Source organism: Panulirus ornatus, chromosome 45 (genome assembly GCF_036320965.1).
Source record: "Panulirus ornatus isolate Po-2019 chromosome 45, ASM3632096v1, whole genome shotgun sequence".
Taxonomy (NCBI): Eukaryota; Metazoa; Arthropoda; class Malacostraca; order Decapoda; family Palinuridae; genus Panulirus; species Panulirus ornatus.
This window is the reverse complement of record NC_092268.1, coordinates 7,734,827-7,762,679: the sequence shown is the minus strand read 5'-3', so window position 1 is coordinate 7,762,679 and position 27,853 is coordinate 7,734,827. Positions and strand designations below refer to the sequence as shown.

General features: G+C 37.9%; 1 protein-coding gene across 2 annotated transcripts; it reads right to left on the bottom strand.

The window, feature by feature from the left end:
- Nucleotides 1-229: 229 nt before the first annotated feature.
- Nucleotides 230-27,694, bottom strand: oys (lysophospholipid acyltransferase 6). Of its 2 annotated transcripts, XM_071688141.1 has the most exons (11): nucleotides 27,546-27,678; nucleotides 25,189-25,278; nucleotides 16,516-16,661; nucleotides 13,932-14,101; nucleotides 10,068-10,182; nucleotides 5,792-5,939; nucleotides 5,056-5,242; nucleotides 4,173-4,375; nucleotides 2,290-2,487; nucleotides 1,871-2,025; nucleotides 230-454 (listed from the first exon to the last, which is right to left on the bottom strand). In XM_071688141.1, the coding sequence occupies exons 2-11, from the start codon at nucleotides 25,189-25,191 to the stop codon at nucleotides 256-258; spliced, it is 1,524 nt and encodes a 507-aa protein (XP_071544242.1). In that variant the 5' UTR covers nucleotides 25,192-25,278; nucleotides 27,546-27,678; the 3' UTR covers nucleotides 230-255. The 2 variants fall into 2 exon arrangements, with proteins under 2 accessions (XP_071544242.1, XP_071544241.1); XM_071688140.1 differs by lacking the exon at nucleotides 25,189-25,278 and having other exon boundaries at nucleotides 27,546-27,694.
- Nucleotides 27,695-27,853: the final 159 nt, after the last annotated feature.

Genomic DNA, 27,853 nt, shown 5'->3' with positions numbered 1-27,853 from the left:
AGTTGGAGAATACAAACTGATTTTCTTCATTACCTAAATTACAACTACAGTAATTCATGTTATCTTTCTTTCATTTCCTCATCTTCATGTTTGTAACAGAAGAAATGACAAATATTTTCAAACTTTACTAAACAGAGGACTGAGAGGGATGCATGCTGATCATACAATGAGCAACCTACTCTCAATAATTCATGGCAAGAATAAAATGAACTCAAATCATTAAACATCCTGCAGAGTTTCCATTGCTCATTGTTTTTATTGAACTTTGACATGCTGGGTGGTATCACTTTCTGTATTTGTTATCTCTTGCATTGCATCTCCCAATTTTCTAGGTGCCTCCACATGTTCTGTAGTAGGCTTTGACTTCGTAGCAGAGGATGATGGAGGAGGCAGAAGCTTTGGCAGTAAAACTATCACAAATACTCCCATGATGACAGGGAAGAAATATATATCTCTGCAAAGAGAAATGCGATGTATATAAATGGAATGCATATCAATAAATCAACAAAAAATACTACAAATATATTGAAAAACAAATAAACATAATCCAGATTATCAGTATATCGTAAATTTCTATGTTAAAATATTGCCTCCACCTTGGGTGGTTTTGCAATGAATAACTTATAAACGCTTTGGTCAAAGCACTGCTTTACAGATTCACCTATTGTTACTTTCATATTCCCTCCCTCTGATATATTCCTTGCAAAATAATTTCTTTCGGAAACCCACCTATACACACAAAGTGGGTATTTCAACTCATCCACAACATCCAGTTCTTCTGTTATATTCCTTCAACGCAGCCCACCACTCGCTAATCAATTACGACCATAAAGTCACTTATATACACATAAAACACAAGCATCACTCCCCTTTGAAACTTCATTATTCATAAAGCTCAAGATCCTCACTGTCATAATACACACAATATCAATCAATGAATATAAAATAATAAATAACATGTATTTTCCTTTTTTTTTTTGCTGAACTTAGTTTAACTGTAGAACCAGTAAATGAAACATAAACTGGGTATGACCACTAGATTCTTCTTCTTTCTCTAGAAAATGAAATGGGGTAAAGCCTATCAGGGAAAGACTGGTTTTAGCATGTTTGACACAAAAAAATATGGGAGCTCCAATAAACATATTTTAAAGAGATATTCTACGAGACAGTTTGGCAACATTGTAGGTTTTACAGTGAACGAAAGTGGGATATCACAATTACTAAACTGAGGGAGAAGGAGCAATACTTTGACAACAACAGTTGATCACAGTCTCAAGCATATAACAATTACTCGTTACTTTCCAAAGAACTACAGCTATCTACTCATAAAGAGGAAAGCCACTGACTAATGCTGAGCTAAAGCCTTCAGCTTGTATGTCTGCAGATACACCTACAGTGCCAGTATTACCACTATCATTACCATCTCACCTATCATGCCAACACCTAGATACTTATACTTATGCTGGAATGTTAGGTCTGTGGAGTAAAATGCACTTTTACTTATCACTGATATCCATCATGATAAACAATACTGTGTTTTGCACCATTTATGTTTCAGTACTAAAGTATTCTGCATATTTCATCATTCTGTAACAATCATTTAAATATTGTCATTTTACTACATATATCTGTTACACTTTAATCCATTCTTGTTGTGTTTATAATATGTCACTATCATCAGTAACCATTACCATCATATTGTTTTACAAACAATAATATTAAGGAAAAACATGGCTCTTTCTGCAGGACTTTTGGCAATTGTGATCCATTTTAACTATAGCTGTACTGGGATAAATCTGACATCACATATGTTCTTGAAGCCATACTGATTTAAACTTAAGAGTGAAATTATTTACAAAAGTGGTTATACCTGTACACAGCTATGCTGCTCCAAAACCTGAGGAGAATAAAAGGGAACGTGAAGTAGGCCAAACACAAGCGTGTGACAAAACAGGTCACAGCATCATATGTTAGCTTTGCTGATGATCCGTACATCATTACTCTAGGACGTACAGACCGCCGCACCTGAAAATATGACAAAAATTAGTTACTTCAAAATTTAGTTTTCATGTAGATAGATATATGGTGGCAAGTGGCGAACATGAACATGTATGAAAATAAAATTGGGAGCATTTTTTCAGGAGTTCTGTAATTATCTGAATGAATTCTTCACCTTAGAAAAAAAGTTTTCTAATATGAAAGAAAGAAAAAAAATGAATTGAGGGGTGCCCTTGCCTTGGGAATATAGCATTAATTTTTTTTACAATATGACATGCAAAAAACACTTACATATCTTGCAGCAATGGTGAAGAAAGCTCCACTGACAAAAGTAATGTAATATCCTGGATAAAAGCCATGCCAGATGGAGGACAGCATGTACGTGAATAATGTCTTCTGTGTCCCCGCACGTTCATACACCATGAAGCGCAGCCACTTCATTGTTCCACTGTTCCATGCCTCAAGAGTTTCTCGAAGGCTTAGTCCCGTCTGTAGCAAAGTACTGCAAATTTAACTAACTGCTTTCTTTAGAAATAATGCCTGAAACAAAATCTATAATGAGAAGGAAGGAGAGCTAATCAACAAAAGACATACAATAAAATGAAGACTCCTTTCTACAAGAGAAAACAAAGATGAAGAGAGTGGTTGTTAAATCAAAACTCAGTTTCTAGCCAGGGCAAGCCAAGGACGCTTATCTTCAGAACCCCTATCCAAGTTTTATTTAACACGATAAGACATCACATCACAAAAAATTTCAAGGATCCTTGTACAGTGGTTCGCTGTCATATCACTACAGCCACTTAAAAAGAGCAATTCCCATTTCAAATGATCACTAATCAACAAAAAATAAACGCAAATTGTCCACATGAAGAAAACTATGTGCAAAAATCTTATGATGACAAACATGTCCTTGACTCATTGGCAGCTGTTCACAATTTTGCAAAATTTGACGTAGACCCTGAACATGAGTGACATAAAAAAAAAGAGAATATCTCTGTACTTACAAGAAATTATGATGAAATTTTGCAATGAGATAGAGCAAGTACTAAGCTGATGGATTGGAAGTGGAAGGATAGGGCTGGAACTTAAGAATTATAATAGAAGATAATGAACCTGATATTGCTGAAATTATGGAAAAAAGCTTACTAATGAGATCAGGTCTCACCATCTTGGTCCAGAAAGGTTGATGAAAGTGAGGAAGGAAAGACATAATAAAATGCTGAGGATTGGCCCTCCTAATAAGAGATTACAATGACTTTCAGGAAGATTAGTAAACATTCTATTCAGACAATACACAATATGAGGGTAAATGTGGTAAAGAAGTGCAAAGAAGTTGATCTTATATAACATTTCAAAGAATTTTGATAATCTAGACCAAATATAAGTGATAACAATGATGGAACAATCAAGATGGTATATGTTGCAGTAAAACATGCCCTTGTCAGATAATAATAATAATGAGGAACTTCAATTGTAAAGAGACTGACTGGGGAACTTTGGATTCTCATGATGACTGAAAATCAAGGAGACTTAAGTCCTAATTTACTGAAGAGGAAAATTTCCAATATTACCATATCAGAGAACACACTTGGATGAAATGGACTGATAAACTATTATTACTAGATCTTATCTTCGTGCAAACTAGCATAAATAGTGAAAATATCTGATATGATACATTACCTAGAAAAACTGATCATGTAATGCTTAAGGTTGTTTATGTGGTAAATGAAGAAGTTGAAGGAACAGAGACAAGACTTAAATAGGAGATATAATCTTGGTAACCACAAAGATTTTAAAAATTTCCATAGTAACATAAATTGGAAATTGGAGTTCAGCAGCTAGAACCTGGTTACTGTGAAGAGGTTCTGTGAAATCTACAATGAAGTTGTCTACTTATGGAAAACAACTAGCATTTCACCTGACCCTTTGTTTTCTTTAGGGTGCCTGACTGCTGTAATTATGTCTCACTTACTTTAACACTTGAAAAGGATATTTCACCATAGAAATATCTCATCATCTATGTTTCTCAACTTTTTTTTCAATACTAATTTATACCGGTCAATAAGTATCTTGCATATTCGATTGAGTGATTTTTTCCAGCTTTTGGAGGCCCAAAAACGAGAGACATGAGGACAATATGGGAAGCATAATCTATGATATAAATTAGCACCTACCTCCACACCAATGAGATTCACATTAGAGACTAAATCCCATCTGGCAGTGCCATCCTTGCTATAGCCATTGAAGCCCATGCCTGACATGTTGCAGATACTGTCACCAAGAAGCCATGCAGTGTAATATACATGGCGGGTGAAAGATGTTACTGCTACTATGTAAAATGCCTTGTATACGAGGGAACACTTGAAATACTCTGGATCTGTTTGGGGAAAAAATATACCACTCTTGAAGGATGTAAAGTTGGTGATGTTATAAAATACATATGAAACTGATTCTGCATGGACATTATACCAATTAATAAGTGGGTTTGATGGTAGAGCAAAGGAATGAAGAAATACTTTAAAGGGCTTTCATAAAATGACTCACTCATGAAATTTCCCCCATTTGCACACTGTGCATGCACATTTCTAGTCAAGGTCTCACAGATTTAACTTTACAGTGTACATAGTTTTGATAATCCAATATGAGACATAAATCAAAAGAATGTGAAAAATCTTTTCATTCTTTCCAAGATTTCTTTAAACTTAACATCTCATCATTACTTCACCAGTATGTGAAGTACGCATCCTGGACGTAATATTACACTACACGAGGACAAAACTCTTCTTAACAAGCTTTATGCTACAAGTTTATTTGCCTATAGAGATATATATATTACTGAGCCTTTCATGAAAAAAAATCCTCTTTTAGTTCTTTCCCATTTTCCAACTTTTGGATAGTAATAATAGAGGAGGAAGGGAATTCTAGCCTCCCTATTCTCACTCCCTCTTAGTAACTTTTCACAACATGCAGAAAATACAGGTACCAATCCTCTCCCTAGTCCATAAGGATAACATAGGTTGGTTATATCAGTAAATTCAGCCACTTATAAAGACTTACTTGTGAGGTAGGAGATTGGGAAGTTGGGCAAAATGCAAACTGTAACAACAGCACAGATGACAGACAGTCCAGCCTTGTAGAGAGAGACTTCCGTAGGATTAGGCTCATCTTCAGGTCTAGCTGCTTTATTTGCATCCAAAACTTTCATATCTGCAGGACTCTTGTTCCTGTTGCTGTCTAGTGAACTCTTGAGCAACAAGGATAAAATTTTTATGGTCACAGTTTATATCAAGTGAAGTCATTCTGCAAAATTCTAAGCTTAAGCAAATTTATAATCAAAATAAGACAATCTTAATATTTATCTATTTATCAATCAATGATCTTTAACTTCAGTCCCATTTAAATGAAGGAAAATAATGAAGAATATATTTTTGCTTGCTCATACGCATCCTCATTTCAGTTCCGCAAAACTATTTATAAAAAAATGCATGTAACTTCAAATGCAGACACTGTCTGCAACAATACATGACTAAAACAAGTTACAAGCTTCAGTTGCATTGCTCTGGGAATCAAGCAAATCTATGATAAGTTTAGTAACTTACTAATTTATACTGTTAGTACAGCATTGCATTAAATATTAAAACTGTTCAGCAGTTTACTAATGGCTTCATATTTAAGGATTTTAATCAAACATGGATATTATAAATCAAGGAAAAAAATCAGTGCAATGGAAAAAAAGGTGAAAGCAAAACATCTACTCTACTATTTTATCAAGATATGATTAAAAGATATTTACCTTTGTTGCAACAGTTTCAAGAGCTCGTTTGGCATAGTGAGTGCCTTCAATGAAATCCTGATAGTCAGCAAACATGAAGAATGGGCCAGCAAGGACTGAATGAAAGTTGAGCATATAACTAAAGTATCCTAATGCAGAAGGCTTCTTCCTGCAAGCGAACAAACATTTTGGAAGTGCCATGTATGTTCATCACGTATGTTCAACAAATACAAAAATTATGGTAAATAACAATGATTACTCGATTAAGCCACCAAACACCACATTTTGTCCTCAAACATTTCATTCCAAACACACCCATCCTCCTATGCACAGCCTTATCTAAAGCCCATGCCTCGCATCCAAATAATAATGCCGGGATTACTATACCTTCAAATGTACCCATTTTTGCCCTCCCAGACAATAACCTCTTTTTCCAAACATTCTTCAGTGTTCCCAGAAACTCTGCCCATTCACCCACCCTATGACCCAATTCTGCTTCCATGGTTCCATTTGCTGTTATGTCCACTCCCATGTATCTAAAAGATTTCACTTCCTCCAATTTTTCTCCTTTCAAACTCACACCCCAAGTAATCTATCTCCAAACTCTGCTAAGCATAACTTGCTTTACTCACATTCATGCTCAACTTCCTCCCTTCACATACCCTTCCAAACTAAGTCACCAACTTCTGCAGTTTCTCACTCAAATCTGCCACCAGTGCTGTATCATCAGCAAACAAGTGACTCACTTCCTAGGCCTCTCATCACCTACAGGCTGCATACTTGCCCCTCTCTCCAAGACCTCCCTCACCATCTCTTCCATAATTAAAGTAAACAACCATGGTGACATCACACACCCCTGCCACAGACCAATCCTCACCTGGAATCATTCACTCTCCTCTCTTCCTATTTGTACACATGCCTTACACCCATGATAAAAAATCACTGCTTTCAGTAGCTTTCCTCTCACACCGTATATTCTAAAGGCCTTCCACATACCCTCTATCAACTCTGCCATATGCTTTTTTAACATTCAGAAATGCCACAAACAAATCCACCTGTTTCTCTAAGTATTTCTCATACACATTCTACAGTGCAAACACCTGATCCACACATCCTCTACCAGTTCTGAAACCATACTGTTCCTCCCCAGTCTGATGCCCTGTACATGAATAATAATGATAATAATAATAGTAATAATAATACTACTAATAATATTTTTCATATTCATTATACTTTGTCACTGTCTCCCACATTAGTGAGGTAGTGCAAGGAAACAGGTGAAAGAATGGCCCAAACTACCCACATACTGTATATACATACAAGCCCACACACACACATATACATACCTATACATTTCAACGTATACATACATATACATACACAGACATATACATATATACACATGTACATATTCATACTTGCTGCATTCATCCATTCCCATCGCCACCCCACCACACATGAAATGACATCCCTGTCCCCCTTCACGCGTGCAAGATAATGCTAGGAAAAGACAACAAAGGCCACATTTGTTAACACTCAGTCTCTTGCTGTCATGTGTAATGCACCAAAACCACAGCTCCCTTTCCACATCCAGGCCCCACAAAACTTTCCATGGTTTACCCCAGATGCTTCACATGCCCTGGTTCAATCCACTGACTTCACATTGACCCTGGTATACCATATCGTTTCAATTCACTATATTACTTGTAAGCCTTTCACCCTCCTGTATGTTCAGGCCACAATCGCTCAAAATCTTTTTCATTCCATCCTTCCACCTCCAATTTGGTCTCCCACTTCTCCTCGCTCCCTCCACCTCTGACACATATATCCTCTTTGTCAATCTTTCCTCACTCATTCTCTCCATAATAATAATAATAATAATAATAATAATAATAATAATAATAATAATAACCTGTATAATTACTCATCTAAGTAATTTCTATGTGAGTAAATGATATGTAAATACATAAACAATGCATATAATATATGAAAAATCAGCATATTGGTGTGTAATAAAATATGTAAATGATATATATATGTAAATGATATATATATATATATATTACAGAGGTATAAGTTTGTTGAGTATTCCTGGTAAATTATATGGGAGGGTATTGATTGAGAGGGTGAAGGCATGTACAGAGCATCAGATTGGGGAAGAGCAGTGTGGTTTCAGAAGTGGTAGAGGATGTGTGGATCAGGTGTTTGCTTTGAAGAATGTATGTGAGAAATACTTAGAAAAGCAAATGGATTTGTATGTAGCATTTATGGATCTGGAGAAGGCATATGATAGAGTTGATAGAGATGCTCTGTGGAAGGTATTAAGAATATATGGTGTGGGAGGAAAGTTGTTAGAAGCAGTGAAAAGTTTTTATCGAGGATGTAAGGCATGTGTACGTGTAGGAAGAGAGGAAAGTGATTGGTTCTCAGTGAATGTAGGTTTGCGGCAGGGGTGTGTGATGTCTCCATGGTTGTTTAATTTGTTTATGGATGGGGTTGTTAGGGAGGTAAATGCAAGAGTTTTGGAAAGAGGGGCAAGTATGAAGTCTGTTGGGGATGAGAGAGCTTGGGAAGTGAGTCAGTTGTTGTTCGCTGATGATACAGCGCTGGTGGCTGATTCATGTGAGAAACTGCAGAAGCTGGTGACTGAGTTTGGTAAAGTGTGTGGAAGAAGAAAGTTAAGAGTAAATGTGAATAAGAGCAAGGTTATTAGGTACAGTAGGGTTGAGGGTCAAGTCAATTGGGAGGTGAGTTTGAATGGAGAAAAACTGGAGGAAGTGAAGTGTTTTAGATATCTGGGAGTGGATCTGGCAGCGGATGGAACCATGGAAGCGGAAGTGGATCATAGGGTGGGGGAGGGGGCGAAAATTCTGGGGGCCTTGAAGAATGTGTGGAAGTCGAGAACATTATCTCAGAAAGCAAAAATGGGTATGTTTGAAGGAATAGTGGTTCCAACAATGTTGTATGGTTGCGAGGCGTGGGCTATGGATAGAGTTGTGCGCAGGAGGATGGAGGTGCAGGAAATGAGATGTTTGAGGACAATGTGTGGTGTGAGGTGGTTTGATCGAGTGAGTAACGTAAGGGTAAGAGAGATGTGTGGAAATAAAAAGAGCGTGGTTGAGAGAGCAGAAGAGGGTGTTTTGAAGTGGTTTGGACACATGGAGAGAATGAGTGAGGAAAGATTGACCAAGAGGATATATGTGTCGGAGGTGGAGGGAACGAGGAGAAGAGGGAGACCAAATTGGAGGTGGAAAGATGGAGTGAAAAAGATTTTGTGTGATCGGGGCCTGAACATGCAGGAGGGTGAAAGGAGGGCAAGGAATACAGTGAATTGGAGCGATGTGGTATACCGGGGTTGACGTGCTGTCAGTGGATTGAATCAAGGCATGTGAAGCGTCTGGGGTAAACCATGGAAAGCTGTGTAGGTATGTATATTTGCGTGTGTGGACGTATGTATATACATGTGTATGGGGCGGGGTTGGGCCATTTCTTTCGTCTGTTTCCTTGCGCTACCTCGCAAACGCGGGAGACAGCGACAAAGTATAATAAAAAATAAAAAAATATATGAGGTGTCTAAAAATCATTCCTTTAAAAAAAAAGATAAAGTGTACAATTGTACACTGTGTTTAGATGTTCGCAAAATGAAATCAAATACACATAACCGTAGGATGCTTGCATATATAAGGGGTTCTCAAGTCACCTTAATACCCTTCCACACTAACTGAGACTAACTTTTTTCAAAATGTTCTTCACAAACATTTGATATAGATATATGAAGTAGAGAATGTTTTTATTCTTCGATTCTTATTTTATACACTGGGTGACTGTCATTTCAGAACTGTGCAGTTTAAGGTGTAAAATGTTATGGGGCTACACACAATGTCTTTGCAAACATGAATTTCATTCAGTGAAATGTAACAGATGTCCTATGTTTAGGCTAACATCTATCACCACCTAACAGAGCCTACAATGTGCAATAAATTCAACTTGTGGCATGAAAGTACGCACGTAGGTTTACATTCACAGCACCTTGTAGTGTTACAATACGATGATACACGCATCACCAAACAGATTAACAATGGGGCTTAATATCTAACATTATACATATGATCTCGTCTCAATGGTAACACAGATAGTGTAAAACTCACATCTCTAAAGCTGTGTGGAAAACCCAACATAAAAAACAAAGTGGATAAAAAGATGGACATTTCATTTCATACTTATCTGATGAGAATCATGAAATGAAGTCTGAAATAAGTCTTAAATGAATAAACTAACACACGGAAAGTCTTCAAACCTGAGCACTAATTCACGCTGCAGTGGAGTCAGCTCTTCATCCTTCAAACCTGACAATCCATCATGCAGGCTATATGCCAATGCTGTTGCCTTCTGCACAATGATCATCAAAGGACCTGACAATACACAAATACACTTCTAAGTGAAATAAAGCATCTCTAATCACTATAATAGACAACATTACTGAAAATGAAAAGTTAGATATGTGAAATACAAGACTCTGAAACAAAATGTAGAGTGAATTGCAATGATTTCAAGGAATATGCAGTCTGTTGTGGAGGGTTTGGGAAAAAAGTCAGTTGTTGTTCACTGATGATACAATGTTGGTGGCTGATTCGGGTGAGAAACTGCAGAAGTTGGTGACTGAGTTTGGTAAAGTGTGTGAAAGAGGAAAGCTGAGAGTAAATGTGAATAAGAGCAAGGTTATCAGGTTCAGTAGGGTTGAGGGACAAGTTAATTGGGAAGTAAGCTTGAATGGAGAAAAACTGGAGGAAGTGAAGTGTTTTAGATATCTGGCAGTGGATTTGGCAGCAGATGGAACCATGGAAGAGGAAGTGAGTCACAGGGTGGGGGAGGGGGCAAAGGTTCTGGGAGCATTGAAGAATGTGTGGAAGATGAGAACATTATCTTGGAAAGCAAAAATGAGTATGTTTGAAGGAATAATGGTTCCAACAATGTTAAGTGGTTGTGAGGCGCGGGTGATAGATAGGGTAGTGCGGAGGAGGGTGGATGTGTTGGAAATGAGATTTTTGAGGACAATGTGTGGTGTGAGGGGGTTTGATCGAGTAAGTAATGAAAGGGTAAGAGATATGTGTGGTAATAAAAAGTGTGTGGTTGAGATAGCAGAAGAGGGTGTATTGAAATGGTTTGGTCACATGGAGAGAATGAGTGAGGAAAGACTGACAAAGAGATATATGCGTCAGAGGTGGAGGGAATGAGGAGAAGTGGGAGACCAAATTGGAGGTGGAAGGATGCAGTGAAAAGATTTTGAGCAATCAGGGCCTGAACATGCAGGAGGGTGAAAGGCGTGCAAGGAACAGAGTGAATTGGAATGATGTGGTATACCAGGGTCGACTTGCTGTCAATGGATTGAACCAGGGCATGTGAAGCGTCTGAGGTAAACCATGGGAAGTTTTGTGGGGTCTGGATGTGGAAAGAAAGCCGTGGTTTCAGTGCATTATATATGACAGCTAGAGACTGAGTGTGAACAAATGTGGCATTTGTTGTCTTTTCCTAGTGCTACCTCGCGCACATGCGAGGGGAGGGGGTTGTCATATCATGTGTGGTGGGGTGGCAATGGGAATGAATAAGAGCAGACAGTATGAATTATGTACATGTGTATATATGTATATGTCTGTGTGTATATATCTGTATACGTTAAGATGTATAGGTAACTATATGTGCTGTGGGTGGACATGTATGTATATACATGTGTATGTGGGTGGGTTGGGCCATTCTTTTGTCTGTTTCCTTGCGCTACCTCACTAATGCGGGATCCTTAGGCAGGAAAATCTGTTAAGGTGAGGTATTCACATATATAACCTATGAAGATCTGTGCATCCTTGAACTGTCTTATCTTGTTATGAGCATAATCTGACAGTGTATCTGTCTTCTGACAATCTTATCTCTTCCTATTAAGTAAGCAATGAGTAGCAATCATAATAAATCTTAACCCAATGTGATAATTGCTTTTCCACTTCTACTTACAATAATCTAATTCAGTAATTAATGTAGTCTTTTTCTTCAATGCATTTCGGCTTATATTGTATGCATTTTGTGTAAGACTTTTTCTTAGCTACATATTCTGTGAAGATGAATCTATACAATATGCTTTTCCACCAAGCATTATATTTCATGTGAATATTTTTAAACCTAAATGCCTTTCTCGCTTTTGCGAGCCAGCATCAGGAGCAGATGACCAATGGCCCTGTTCACACAAACCCAATCTCTGTCATATAAAATGCACTCCAAGATCAGACACTATCATCCAAAGATAAGCCCTACAAACTTCTGTAAGGCTTACCTAGACTTCTTAATAGGCCCTGATTATACCCAATGACAGCACACTGCCGCCCCTCCCCCAACATACCACATAGCTCTATTCATATTCTTTTATTGAATATTCTTTTCTGCAGTTACTACAAACTGTTCTCCATATGCAATGTGGTCACAAAATATTGGTCAACCTGTTGTGTAAAATCCCCTCCTGTCACCCATATCCTCTCTCTCTCTCTCTCTCTCTCTCTCTCTCTCTCTCTCTCTCTCTCTCTCTCTCTGTTAAACAAATGAGAGTTTTGATACTCATCTAATAAATTCTTGTGATCTGTCCATATCTCTCTAGTACACTCTTTTTCCTCATTAATGATTCTATACTCTTATTGCATTATTCAGTGGATTTCTTTTACAGTGACAGTATGATTCCTTCAACTGTCAAACTTCAGCAATATGCACACTTCAGATATTTTGACACTGAAAGAGAACATAAGAGACTTGGAGGCTAATGTGAATTTCATTTCAAACAGTAATAGACCAAACAAATAACATTTCAAAAAACTCAAATGCAGTTTTAGTATTCTTCATATTTAAAACACATTTTGAAGTTATTACTGCAGAGATATTTTCATTAAAAGGGCCATAAACAAAAGTCCATAATCAAAAGAAAACCAACTGATTTTACTTTTCCTTTCCATTGGAAAGTCAAATGTGTTTATTGTTTCTATATCCCTTGTCACCATTTTCTTTAAGTTTAAGCCATTTCTGTGCACCCACTGTAAAGGAGCACATGCAAAATTGCCCTTAGTGATTCTGGTTGCTAACTGAATTCAAACCAAGTGCTGGAGACCACACAATGATGTAAATATTTGCTGAAAAACTCTGTACTTCAGTTTGGAACTTATAAAAATAAAACTTATGACTACTTCTTTGAACTAACTTATAAATGAAGAGACTGAGGCATGCTCTAGCAAGTAAAACTGAAAATGTGTGCTACAGTTGGGATGCCTTAAAAAGTAAGAGAAGGGAAAGGAAATATGAAACAAACATAAAGGAAACTTAAAAACAGATACAGTGTATAGTAAGACCATCTGACAAATAACAATGTAGTATGGCACTGTAGTATAATTTACTTGCTCTACGGCATACACAGTTGCACCTGTCTGAATCAGAGAAGACATTAAATCAAGCATGTATCTATCAGTGTCATCATTTTAAACATAATCTTCCATATGAAAAATCATACAAGACATTACAAACCATAGTTCAGTTTCATAACCTCAAAGGTCATTCGTGGCAGCTTACAATAAATAAAACTCTTCATATTCTAAATTGAAGTCAGTATTGAAAATTTCTTTGAGCCTGTTAAAAGTATATCTTAACCTAGACTTGCCTCCACCATACAGTTCATTACACAGCATCATATTAATGTCATCAAGGTTGGAAGAAAAAACAAATGTCACAATTAATTCAAAACATGCAAAAATGTAACTAAAATGTGCTCTTAAGGGCACTGTGAAAAGATCAACTTAAAATCAAAATGTAACCATCCACTATGCTGTACTCCCCTATTCTGCACCTAAAATATCATTATGCCAAAATTCCCCCACGCAATTGCCACGTCATTCAATCTCAAACCACATACATGGGAAGATGGGCTCTTATGGACACACTACAATTGTGCTTTCTGTGAACATTAAACAAGACTGTGGCATTATTTGTCATATCTCACTAAGGTTAAACCCAAGAGTTTACAGAAAACTACAGAAAGAGGGGCATGTGACACATCTAACTTTAAAAAGTAAAAACTGTCATGTGCGATACAGATACATTCTATTCAATTTTTCTTTTCCCAGGAAAGAATTTTACTAACCTGTCACATCAATGACAAACGCTCCATCTTCATATATCTGTCTTTGGATGTGCATGGCAGATAAGAAAGTGAGAGATGCCGCCAAAGTGACATGATGGATGAGGGTGATTGGCAGCAGTAACATCAGCATGTAGCATCCCAACACCAGCAACACTGCCAGCAACACCTGCCTGTGTACAACCAGTTCTTGCCATCAAAGTAGTTGTGATCTTTTGAATGTGGATAACATGGTGGACATGCACGAGAACATATTCCTCTGATTCTCAGCAATCACTCAACAGGTATTTCATACACCAGAACCAGTGATACACTAACACTATGTGTGGAAGGAGAGAATGTTATCTCGGAGAGCAAAAATGGGTACGCTTGAAGGAATAGGGGATTCCAACAATGTTGTATGGTTGCAAGGCGTGGGCTATAGATAGGGTTGTACGGACGAGGGTGGGTGTGTTGAAAATGAAATGTTTGAGAACAATAAGTAAAGAAAGGGTAAGAGAGATGTGTGGTGATAAAAAGAGTGTGGTGGAGAGAGCAGAAGAGGGTGTATTGAAATGATTTGGTCACATGGAGAGAATGAGTGAGAAAAGATTGACAAAGAGAATACATGTGTCACAGGTGGAGGGAACAAGAAGTGGGAGACCAAATTGGAGGTGGAAGGATGGAGTGAAAAAGATTTTGAGTGATCGGGGCCTGTACATACAGGAGAGTGAAAGGCGTGCAAGGAATAGAGTGAATTGGAACGATGTGGTATACCAGGGTCGACGAGCTGACAATGGATTGAGCCAGGGCATGTGAAGTGTCTGGGGTAAACCATGGAAAGTTTTGCGGGGCCTGGTTCAATCCATTGATAGCACATCGACCCCGGTATACCACATTGTTCCAATTCACTCTATTCCTTGCATGCCTTTCACCCTCCTGCATGTTCAGGCCCCGATCACTCAAAATCTTTTTCACTCCATCTCTCCACCTCCACCACTAGTTTTGTGAAGCCTGGCCTTTGAGAAAATACAAAAACCAAGGATTGCTAATTTTGGTAGTAAGTGCTATTTGTGGAGTTTATTGAGGTCTCTGTCACTTCTGTGATATAAAACCTTTTAGAGAGAACATATAAAAGTGATTTCATGATGTTTTAGGTTAATGTTGCAACACTGGTGTAATAAATGTTGATGTTCCACTCATTCAGACATGGTGAATGATTTGTAAGCATTCGTAGTCAGACTCCTAGGTCCCTGGGGGCAATGCGAGTTCAAACAGATGCAGTCACACCTGACCTTACACCTGTATGTGAAATAATTAATTCTGTATCATCCTTGAAGGGAGCCGTACACATGCAGTCACACCTGATCCAATAGCTACATGAAATAATTAATCTTGTATCATTCTAGGAGGAAGCTGTGTACCTGAGGAGGGCACAATCTCTTGCACATCTTTTATAAAATCTTTAAAACTTTTGTACACTGTCAGCATTCACAATATAATCATTTTAGCTCATTCCATTCATCCACTAGCCCAATACTGTAAAAGTACTCCTTTACAACTTTATCTATAAGCTTTATGCGAACACCTATGGTTACACCATTTTGCATCTCACAAAGGACTGTTCACTGTCAAGATCTGTCAAACTGACAGAGAAACATTAGGTTATGATCAAGTCTCCTCTTACTCTACTCTTTTCCATGGCAGGCAAATTTAGGGGACAACCTCTCTATGTCCGATAAAATTCTTGATGCCCTCCTCCAAACTTTCTTTTAATAGTTAATAGTTTTGTTCTTCTTTAAGCAACGTGACAAAACTTTAGATATAAGTTCTATCTCTATTACTACAACAATTTATGTGCTTACTGCCAGCCTATCCATGCTAGCTTACAATATTCTCAGTAGCAAAACATTTAGGACCTCTCCTAGCTAGTGGCAAAGCTGTTCTGCTTTCCAGTTAATTTTTGTGTGTTTTATCTTCTCCCTTCTGACTGTATTCTTAATTTCTCCCTCAGCCCTCCATCAGTATATCCTCTTTGATGGACACCCCAATATCAGTCTGTACATAAACACATTTGAACTGTATGGGAGGGAGTTCTACATTCATGGGGCCCCATCTCTTAAACTCTCTCAATCACAAAACTTAATATTTTATACAATGTCATCAACATAACTTCATTACTTATTTCACTCATTGAATATTCTAATGCTAAGTTTATAATCATACTTGTCCACCAATTCCTAAGTCAGTGAGATAGCGGCCGAAACAGCCAAACAAAGGTAACATTCCTTCATATCCATTCTCTAGCTGTCATGTGCAAAGAACTGAAACCATAGCCCCCTATCTACAACCAAGCGCTACAGACCTTTCCATGGTTTCCCCAGCCACTTCACATGCTCTATTTGATACAAATTCCTTGCCTAGCCTCCCATTACAGCTCTGGTTGCTCTGTCCATGCAAACCATGAAGAAATGTTTGCACATGTAATCACCTATTTGTAATTACAAGTATTCTGGTGTTTTAGCGAGCATGTCACCTTATACCACAAAGAATATGGCTATTATGCATGCATTCACTATCCATGATTATTCAAAAAACAGATAATTACCTTCCAAAACAGAAGTAGGAGATGCTAACACCAGCAATGAGGGAGCCCCAGTGTCGTGTGGTTGCTGACACACGTGAAGGATGGCAGTACACTCGAAATATATAGGCCAGAACCAAGGCCACTACTTGCCCTAATATAAAATTGACCTGAAATATACACAAGTTCTTTATTACTACAAGTTACAAATGAGAGAGAGAGAAAGAAAGAAACAGAAGACCATCTAGCCTGTAACAAGGTCACCAAGTAAAGGAGTTGAAGAATTTTATTCCCTTCTGTCTGGATACTGATAACTTATCAGATATAAAAAAATCATGTGTCTGTGTGTGTGTGAATACTGTCTACGCTGCAGGGATGAATTTTACAACTGTGTTGTCGTATCTTTTAATCTTAAATGTACGTATATAAGTATATACAGGATCCCCTACTTTACCAGGAACCCCATTTACTGACCAACATCACAGGAGATGATGAAAAGCTGGTTTGGCTGCCCTGTCAGAGACTTGAATCACTGGCCAGTAAGATTCATATTGGCGTGCATCCATCACATGTTTAAACAGTTTAAGTGTGTTTAATTATCTAAATATGATTACCTATGTGTGCAGTACATACACATAGGGAGGATGACTCCTACCTAAAGGACCTCATCTCTTAATCTGACATCTGTGAATAATTATCTGTGTGTACTGACATATATTCCCTGCTTGATGTATATGATACATTCAGTGACTGCTAAATTAAGCAAAATTACCTAATGCAAAACATGTTTTCTCACAGACTTCCTTTCCTGAAATAGAAATGTGTTCCAGGTCCAAAACATTTTACACCCAATTTTCTCCAATACTGCCTACTTACACATCTATTTTGCACCGTTACTGTACAGTATTTGCTATATAGCTGTTGTAGCACAACAATAATCCTATAATACACCTACAAATAAGTGGTGTGTATGGGTGAGAGATGTGGTAGCAGTGAGAGGCACCACCTTCAAATAAGTTCTTCGAAATATTCTCTCAATCTGTCTATATCCTTTGTTACTAGCATTGTCCTAGATTTGTCTAATAAACTTCCACTCTCATTCAATTTCTCCCACAAAAAACTTGTCATTTTCTTTTAAATTCTGATTTATTCTTGCAAAATCTTCATTAATTTTCCTTTCATTTACATAAACTATCATTCTAACCCTTCTTTTCAGGGCTTTATATTCTGTAATCTTTGCCCTCAATTCACCACATGTTCATCACATTAAAATAGTGACGATCTATGTTTTGTAACTATATCAAATCATATCAGGTACTATCTTAACCCAATCTGTCCCATAGTATTTCAACTACTTTCTCACATATCTAGGCTAAGCAAGACTACAGTAAGTGAAAATTACCTGTACAGTACAAGGAGGAAGTTCTAAACTTGTAATGCCATATTTTATGCATGCATGTGCATCTGTGAGTAATTTCCTAGTAAGGGAAAAGAGATCTACACTCATGGGGTCCTATCAAGTAGCCCTTTAAACTTTTGTAAACTATGTGTGCATGTGCACATACTTACAAAGGGCCAAAAGAGAACAAGATAAGAGGATATATAAGAAGAGAAACTAAACAAAGGAAGGAAGAAAAAGGAATGGCAAGAGATGGCAAAGAGCTATGTAGACAAAAGAGCATACACCAGTAATCATGAAACTTTCAAAAACATATACTAAAGCACAGAACAAAACACAGTACTCTCAAAAAGGATAAACTGTTATGTTTATAGCGAGTTTTATTATAAAGCAATGTCACAGAGAAAGAGAAAGGGAGCAAGGTAACTTATGCTTATACTCAGTTTATCAAGCAATGTCACAGGGAAAAAGGGAGCAGGACATAGTACGAGAGGGAGACTAAAAGAAGGAGAGGAAGATGAAACAAGAGTTAAGTGACAATGACGACAACTTCCTGTAATAGAAAAACTACAGTATATCACACGACACTCATGCACTATGGAGTTTACTCTTTTGAAAGTGCAGAGATGAACTTTTATTCTAGTTTCTCATGGCACAGGCACTGTTGGTGTAAAGAGTTATCATCTGCAGTTCCATCAATGTGATATTTATCATCACTTTCTACCAATACTAAGTAGAAGCACTGTATTTGTTGCTTCTTAACTGAATGTTCACATGAATAATGCAGCATGCCTCTTAGAATCAGGCCTACTCCTTGAGTTACAATATCACTGCAGTAAGTGTAGATTATACAAAAATGAATAAAATATACAAAGCATGCTGAATCACTGTAATATGCAGCAGTCAGTGGAAATATCAGAGCCAGAGCATGAAAGACCTTGCATAACCCTACTGGCTAAGTGGTCCCTTGAGCCATGGATAAAATCTGAATGGACGAGGACCAAAGGAGCTGGGACTTAAATTAGTGGGTGCAGCAGAATGTACAGTCAACATCACTCACACACACGTTATGTTATGAGTATCCACTGCTTTCAAAACTCTGAAGCATGTTAGAAGAATAAACTTTTGAAAAGTCCCAAACATTTGACTTTCATATTATAGAATACAACTGTTAAGATTTACAAATTTCTGACATATCAGTTCTCTTACGGCACTGACTTTAAGATGATAAGAGAGAAAGAATGCTTTCAAATTATTACTGTTACAGGATTTAATAACTGGATTGGTCATGTCTTACCAGCTGAGGTTGCAAATAAAACAGCTATGAAGTACTAAGTTTTAATAAAAACAAGTTCTTTTTATGAATTAATGTGAAATATGACTCCCATGAAATACCTTTCCATCGTCAGAAAAGTTTTCACCTTCCATACCATACTTCTCATACAGGTGAGACAGTCAATGTTCTATGGGTGGTGTAAAGGCAAAAATGCAGCTTATGTGGGAACTGACCTTGCAGCCCTAGACACATCATGGGCTTGAAAGAAAGAAAAACCTTACTGTAGAGTGCTAAGTTTTTCTGCACGTTTCATTTGCTAGCTACTTCGTAAAAAAGAAATTCAGACACTAAAGGAGCCAGTTTTTCATGTTCATACATATCTAAAACATGTATGAAGAAATACTTCTCTTATGTAAATCTTAAGCCTGTAGGAAAAGAAATCATAGTTATTATTTTCATACCATCCATCGAGTCTATCAGCCACGATGTTATTAAGAATTAAACACATGGAAATTTTCCTGATTCCTTCAGAGGCAAGCTGTGAGAACACCATTCAAGATGAGGTAAAATCATGTAGGCCTGCAAGTTTTAATAAAGTAAACAACTTTATCATCTTGTCTACTAACCTACAGTGTCGCATCTATCAAAACTCAATACATCACTTGAAACAGAAACAATAAATACCTCCAATGTGGTACTAAATATACACTCCATAACCTTGAATCACTCTTTGTAACTAGAAAAATCTTTCATTCTTTCTGTATCCACATTCACAATGCATGCCAATGTCATATGAACACTGCTTCACTTTCCTGATTACCCCCTCCAAGTTCAATATTCATTCTAAACTCCGTCAGTCTCCAATCCTCTTTACTTAACAACCAGTGCTTACTATATGCATTTACACGGTCTAATGATCAACCAAACTTTCTCACTTTTGTCTCAACTGAAAAACACTTTCTTCAATTCTTAAATCTTCATTAACATTTTTTTCTACTCATATTCCTCAATGGTAAAATGCAATAATCTCAACATCCTTTATTCTACCGCTCTAACTTGTACGAGTTACCAAAATGCATAAAACCTTAATTCCTCCATATTTGTCTATAAGTCCTAATTCTACACTGTTCATTTCATCTCTCTCTCTCTCAAACAAGTTTCATTTTAGTATTCACAGTTTTCCTTTTATACATTATACCTTATTCATTTATCACACACTGATCTACATGTAAAATCCACTAACAACTGTTGCGTGGTCATGATTTCATGTACAGAAAGTAACTATGATAATCATGAGAAATATACAGCAAATAAGTTTTTCTCTTATATGGCACACAGACAGTTGTTAAGTAAAACAAAGCTGGTTCCAAAGTCCCCATATACTTGCTAGGAGTGACAGCATTTCCTTAAAACGACTAAACTATTCTACTCAACATATAAAGCATGCTCACTCAATAAATAACAGATGGATTCTTAATCAAAATTCAACATAAAAAAGAAAAAGCCTTCATAAACCATATAAGAAAGCAATTACTTTCTACACTACAGTACCATGCACCAAACATGTAATAAAGTCATCATTTTTGAGAAAACTTTCACTATCATCTTCTAATGAAAAGATCTGAAACTTGCACTCTGTTGTTTTACAGTTACAGTACAACAAAATTTCACTGTAGGACTGGACACATACATGGGGAAAGTAAACTTCACAACTTGCAACAAGGAGGTACTCTGCACTGTAAAGTAGCTATGCATTGTGAATCTGTGCACTGCATGAGGAAATTCATTCACCATACATGAGAAGGAAGGAATTCGCTAAAGTAAAAGGGAAAAAAATTCATGCACGAAGCATACTACAAAACAGGCCCAGTCGAAACTTTATGACCAGATAGCAAACTGATTGATTCTGGGGACCTAAACACCACACTAAAGATTAACAAGCTAATGAGTATCACCCTCACATGGAAAAGCAAAAACTAGCAAGACATATCCTTACACTGCACACAGGAGTATAACTGAACATACAGTTTTGGTAAAGACTAACCATGTGAAGGAGTACCAGATATAAATCACAAATCATGTCAAAAGAATTTGATATGAAATATTTTACCTACTTTTTAAGAATCTCATGCCCAATCTAGATACAGGCCAAAAATGAGTCCACAGAAATCTATTCATTAATTTTCATTTATATTTGCTCCATGACCCCTTTCTATGAAACGATCCTTGTGTGAACTCCTTGCCTTTATACAATCGCATTATAAATGCATTTAGTCAATCAGGCAACTCACCATAATCCATACATACATTGAAAATACAAACTAAACAATCAACAACACAGTCCCCCCTCTTTCTTAATAAATTCAACAAATACCATCCACTCCAGCCATCCTTCCATATTTCATTTTACATAAGGTTTTCAACACTTCTCTTCACCAAGCCAGACTCCATGACTCCCTTTGCATTTTACCCTGACCAAACAGTAACTGTTGTAAGGGAGTGTGATTAAAGGGGGTCACATGGTGGGGGTTGCTGCCAAACAAAGTGGACGGTCGTTGGTCTGTACAGAGTGGTGCTGGACAGCAGGACTCAAGTGTTATGTTGGGATTTAAATAACTTTGTTAAGTACTAGCACCTAATAAGGTGGACTGTCTCCACATTTCTTGCTACATGCATAGAAAAATCACATTGTATGAACTCTTACTAAAGTGTGATTTCAAAAGAGGGAACAGAGAAGGGGGCTAAGTGAGGATATTCCTTCTAAGGCTCAGTCCACTGTTCTTAATGGTACCTCCCTAATGCAGGAAATGGTAAATCGCTAATGCAGAAAATGGTAAATATGTATGAAAAAATTTATATTTTTATGGTTCAAAAAGAAAGACATACATAAGTATAAGTATGTGAGTAGGAGAGATGGTCAAAGGGCATTATTAGATTACATGTTAAATGATAGGCAATTAAAAGAGACTCTTGGATGACAATGTGCTGAGAGGGGCAGCTGGAGGGATGTCTGATCACTATCTAGTGGAAGCGAAGGTGAAGATCTGTGGAGGTTTTCAAAAAAGGGTTTTCAAAAAAGAAGAGACAATGTTGAGGTGAGGAGAGTGGTGCAAGTAAGTGAGATTGGAAAGGAGAGCTGTGTGAGCAAGTATCAGGAGAGATTGAGTGTAGAATGGCAAAAAACTGGAGGAAGTGAAGTGTTTTAGATATCTGGGAGTGGATTTAGCTGCGGACAGAACCATGCAAGGGGAAGCGAGTTGCAGGGAGGGGGAGGAGGCAAAGGTTCTGGGAGCAATGAAGAATGTGTGGAAGGGAAGACCATTATCTTGGAGAGCAAAAATGGGTATGTTTGAAGGAATAGTAGTTCAAACAATGTTATATGGTAGTGAGGCATGGGCTATAGATAGGGTTGTGTAGAGGAGGGTGGATGTGTTGGAAATGAAATGTCTGAGGACACTATGTGGTGTGAGGTGGTTTGATCGAGTAAGTAATGAAAGGGTAAGAGAGATGTGTGGTAATAAAAAGAGTGTGGTTGAGAGAGCAGAAGAAGGTGTGTTGAAATGGTTTGGTCACATGGAGAGAATGAGTGAGGAAAGATTGAAAGAGAATATGTGTTAGAGATGGAGGGAAGAAGAAGCGGGAGACCAAACTGGATGGAAGTGGAAGGATGGAGTGAAGGAGAGTTTGAGCAATCGGGGTCTGAACATACATGACGGTGAAAGGCGTGCAAGGAATAAAGTGAATTGGATCGATGTGGTATACCAGGGTTGACGGGCTGTCAGTGGATTGAATCAGGGCATGTAAAGCATCTGGGGTAAACCATGGAAAGTTGTGTGGGGCCTGGAAAGGAAGCTGTGGTTTCGGGCATTATTGCATGACAGCTAGAGACTGAGTGTGAACGAATGGGGCCTTTGTTATCTTTTCCTAGCGCTACCTCGCACACATGAGGGGGGAGGGGGATGGTATTCCATGTGTGGCGAGGTGGCGATGGGAATAAATAAAGGCAGACAGTGTGAATGTGTGCATGGGTATATATGTATGTGTCTGTGTGTGTATATATATATGTGTACATTGAGATGTATAGGTATGTATATTTGCGTGTGTGGACGTGTATGTATATACATGTGTATGGGGGTAGGTTGGGCCATTTCTTTCATCTGTTTCCTTGCGCTACCTCGCAAACGCGGGAGACAGCGACAAAGCAAGATAAAAAAAAAAATCCCTGGGGGTAGGGGAAAAAGAATACTTCCCACGTATTCCCTGTGTGTCATACAAGGCGACTAAAAGGGAAGGAAATAGGGGGCTGGAAATCCTCCCCTCCCATTTTTAGTTTTCCAAAAGAAGAAACAGAGAAGGAGACCAAGTGAGAATGTCCTCTGGGACTCAGGCCTCTGTTGTTAATGCTATCTCACTAATGCAGAAAATGGTGAATATGAATGAATATATATATATTCGTTTTTTTCATGCATAATAGCCATTTCCTGCATTAGTGAGGTAGCGTTAATAACAGAGAAATAAGCCCCAGAGGGAATATCCACACTTGGCCCTCTTCTCTGTTCCTTCTTTTGGAAAATTAAAAATGGGAGGGGAGGATTTCTAGCCCCCTATTCCCTCCCCTTTTATGACACGCAGGAAATATGTGGGAAATATTCTTTCTCCCCTATCTGTATGTGTATGCTCATGTATGTATATATGTATATGTCAATATGTATATGTGTATATGTCGATATGTATATGTGCAAGTATGGAAATTTATGTATGTACATGTGTTTGTGAGTGGATGGGCCATTCTTCACCTGTTTCTTGGCGCTACCTCGCTGATGCGGGAAACAGCGATCAAGCATAACAATTAATAAATAAATGTGCATGAGAGTGGATGGGTTGTTCTTAGTCTGTTCCCTGGCACTTCCTTCCTGATGTGGAAAATGGCAATCAAGCATAATAATGACAACAAAATATGTGTTAGGTATTCCTGGGTTCCGCATACAAGAGGTTACACCACAAGTTAAAAGTCCCCTTTGGCAAGGCTCTATCACTGACAGTACAGTCTTGTCAAAGAACATTTCATTCAATAGTGGTCCACTTTTCCTACTCCTAGAAGTAGCTTAGCCATGGGCTGCAGGACCCTTTAGATATAGGTCCTGGTTAACACCAGGTCTTCTTCATAAAAATTAGGCCTGGATAATCTTATACATTAAAGTCATTTCCTTCATGTCTGTTTGTGTGTGAAACATTAATCGTGCCCAAGCTAGAGAGCCAACTGTCTCCAAAGTCGATGCATTGACTAAGTGGACCTCCTAGTAAACATGGACTATGTGCAAATCTGCATATGCTCAAAACCATCTCCTTAATCCTTTAACCTAAGATACTCAAAACAATGTATGATGCAAGCTCATTCCCTAGCATGAATAAGCTATAGGGTAATCCCAAAGGTGTAACTGCGCATGCACAGAAATAACTTTTTAATGCTTTCATTGGTCAACCCAAAAATTAACAGGCAAATAGTTTTGAACCCAAGTATGTTTTATAATCATATTAAAATCAAAACTTAAAGTGTCAATCTAGGCATGCTCAGAACTACATCCTTAATCCTTCCCAGTGTTAGATCTCAACAAGAGTAATGATTTTTCCCCCGAGGAACATTGGGTACATATGCTAGTATAAAAAAAAAAAAAATTAGAGATCTTACAGTACTTTGCTGCCTGAGGTTACACAACCTTTAGTAGGCCTGTATAATCATCAGGTGATGAAATAGAGTACCATTTCACCAAAAAATTTTCACTTCTAAAGAGTTCATCCTGTCCCACTATGAATGTAGCTCAATTGAAGATGTAGGAAGGTTGCTGGGTTGCAATACATATATATATATATAATATATATATATATATATATATATATATAATATATATATATATATATATATATATAATTTTGGCTGGGGAGGGAAAAGTGCAAATGAAAAAGAAGTCACAGTGAGAAATGGAGAATAGGATGAAACACACTACGTAACTAGCAAACTTACCATGCACAGGAAGAGAACATCCTGGTTCGACACTTACAAGCTTAGAAGGCATTAGAGGGCCCCACAGAAGCATACTAGATCCTGCAAGGCCTAGAGAGGACAGAAGGGGAAGGAGTCAGTGACAAGAGCAGCCACATCCACCGATGACAGTGCTACACACCGAAAACAGTTTAATGCACATAGCAATAGTAGAAATCTAATAGCTGTGCCAATGGGCCAGACCACCATTTGTGCCCCAATAGAACTGTGTGGCGAAAAGTACTGTACTAAGTGGACACCACAGACATACAAATTATGGACATACAAATTATGGTACATACAAATACAGCTACTACACACAAACCATTCCCACAAGCTTTATTAGACATAAAAATTCATAAGTTTATTACTACTCTACATAAACTGTATGACTTTTCTGTGAGGCGGCCAAAAACTGGACATAGTATCTAGTCAAAGAACTGTCAGTTTTTCTACAGATCACATAAAGTTATCATCTATCAACTGTGTAATGATGTGTACAGCACTCAGGCAGTCTGCGTACAGCACTCAAACACAATACGGTAAAATCTACTGTATTTCCAATAACTACAAAGAGGCAAGCTGTGTCAACCAATCTTTAAGCAATGGATATTGCTTTTCTTTTCTGGTTCCCGTCTAGATGTTACATTCATGTACACTACATCTTGGGAGATTCTTTTACCGTGCACTCTAATGTTTGGCATTCCAAATTTCACTTAAGGGAGTGCTGGTGTTCAGTGCAACTATGCTCTTGGCTGTAGAAATCAAAATTCTATCATCTGGGCACTTCCTAATCATCCACATGTCACCTCTGGCCAATGTTTGCTTTGCTCAGACCTCCTTCCTATGCAAAGATATTTACTTAATGTTAAAAAATCAACTCCATATTTTCCCCTCCACTAAAAGCTTCTTCATTTCTGTAGGATAGAAAAAGAATAACCAAATCACGCTCAACCAGATCTCATTCACTTTCCACAAAACGTACCATTTCATAAGAAACCCACACTCAATACCGTCATGGTTGTAAACAATCACCAATACAGTAATGATACAAATGATGCTCGACCACTCATATTTTAATTTCTAAACATTTAACTACTACTAGAAAAAAGGGGAACTATGATGTTTACGGGGACCACCTCACTCACTTACGGAAGTGAAAGAAATGCATGGCAACGGACTCAAACACTTTACACATATGATTCAGACCAGGGGCACATGATGGGCGGCATCACTTCCAAATCAGTAGCATCTCCAAACTTGGCAACTACTGGCCCCTGATTTATTCAGGTTCCAGAACCAGTACAGCTGAGTTTCTGCGAGATCTAACAACATAAAAGGTTGGGTCCTTACATCAAATCCTAATACAGATCAACGACTTGGTCCTTGGTAAGGTTTTTAGGTTTTGGATTAGATTAGTTGTTTGTTAAAAAAAATGCTGCCCAATTTAATTTCACTTTTTACGTTATAAATGCATAATAAAATTATTGAAATTAGTATGTATGGGTGGTGTTGGTCGTAAATATCATAATCATCATCCATCAGATTCTGAATCATATAGAGCGGTCAGAGTCAATAGATATTTTACGTGTAATTCAATCTTTATCGCCCACACAGAGTAAAGGCAACCCACAAAAAAAAATTTAACGAGACTACATGATAAATAAGGTGGCGTAACCTAGAGTAAAACATCACATAAATATATATAAATTATACTACACATATAAGGTCAAAACATTCATACAATAGGGATGTTTTACATGGTCTACATAAACATATAGTAACAAATTTTAAGACAATGGGGGAAAATTATACTACGTCTATATATAATCCAGTCCCTTTAAATATGGTGGGTAAAAAGACCTGCCAAACAACAACAAAAAAATAAATAAATAATTCCAACGACGTGCAGTCTAATATGGCTCAATTGTACCCTAGTGACAGGTGACACACATAACCCCCCTCCCCTTACCTTAGTACCCCAATCACGTCCCCACCTAAGGGGTCTGGGCCCTCACCCCCCCCCCCCTCGAAGGTGACGACAATTTCAGGTGGAAATGAATTGAATTTCCCCTTTGTCCCTCTCATTATTTAAGGACACCTCTCACCCCCACCATGATTATTCACGTCGTCGTCGTCTTCCCATACGACCAAAGGATATATTAGTGAGTTGTGAACACCTCAGGGTATTGAGGGGACGACATGTTTTTTAATTGCTGCAACAAGTTGGTGTTCGAGGGGGCGCCCCACCACCAGGGGCCTCGCCCATGTACAGAACATCTTCATACGTTACATTCATGGGGGCAAGACAGCACTAGACACATACATCATAGTACTACCTGGTCAATGGGCATCCCAAGTGAATTGGCAATGAACTGGAACCTGCGTGAGCCTAGGTAGAATTCTTCCCATTGTGAGGAGGCTTCGGATGCCATTGCAGGAAGGGAGCAACGCAACAAACTACACGACTTCACCGCTCGGCCGTCGCGCGAGCACTGACGAGCTGCCGTCATACACCATAATAAATATGATGCTACACTTTCTACCACGAACACTATTACATATAACTTGATTTACAAACAATTAATTAAACAAAGATATATTCTATAAGACTTATAATCTTATATTGATCAATTTAGATAATTTC

Bases quoted from the DNA above. Each gene is read 5' to 3' on its own strand.
- oys (XM_071688140.1), bottom strand. From the start codon at position 27,641: ATGGCATCCGAAGCCTCCTCACAATGGGAAGAATTCTACCTAGGCTCA. The intron at 14,102-16,515 runs GTAATTATCTGT...GGTTGTACACAG, and splicing joins TCCTACTTCTGTTTTGGAAG to GCAGGTGTTGCTGGCAGTGT. The intron at 5,243-5,791 runs GTAAATATCTTT...TTGTTGCTCAAG, and splicing joins TTGAAACTGTTGCAACAAAG to AGTTCACTAGACAGCAACAG.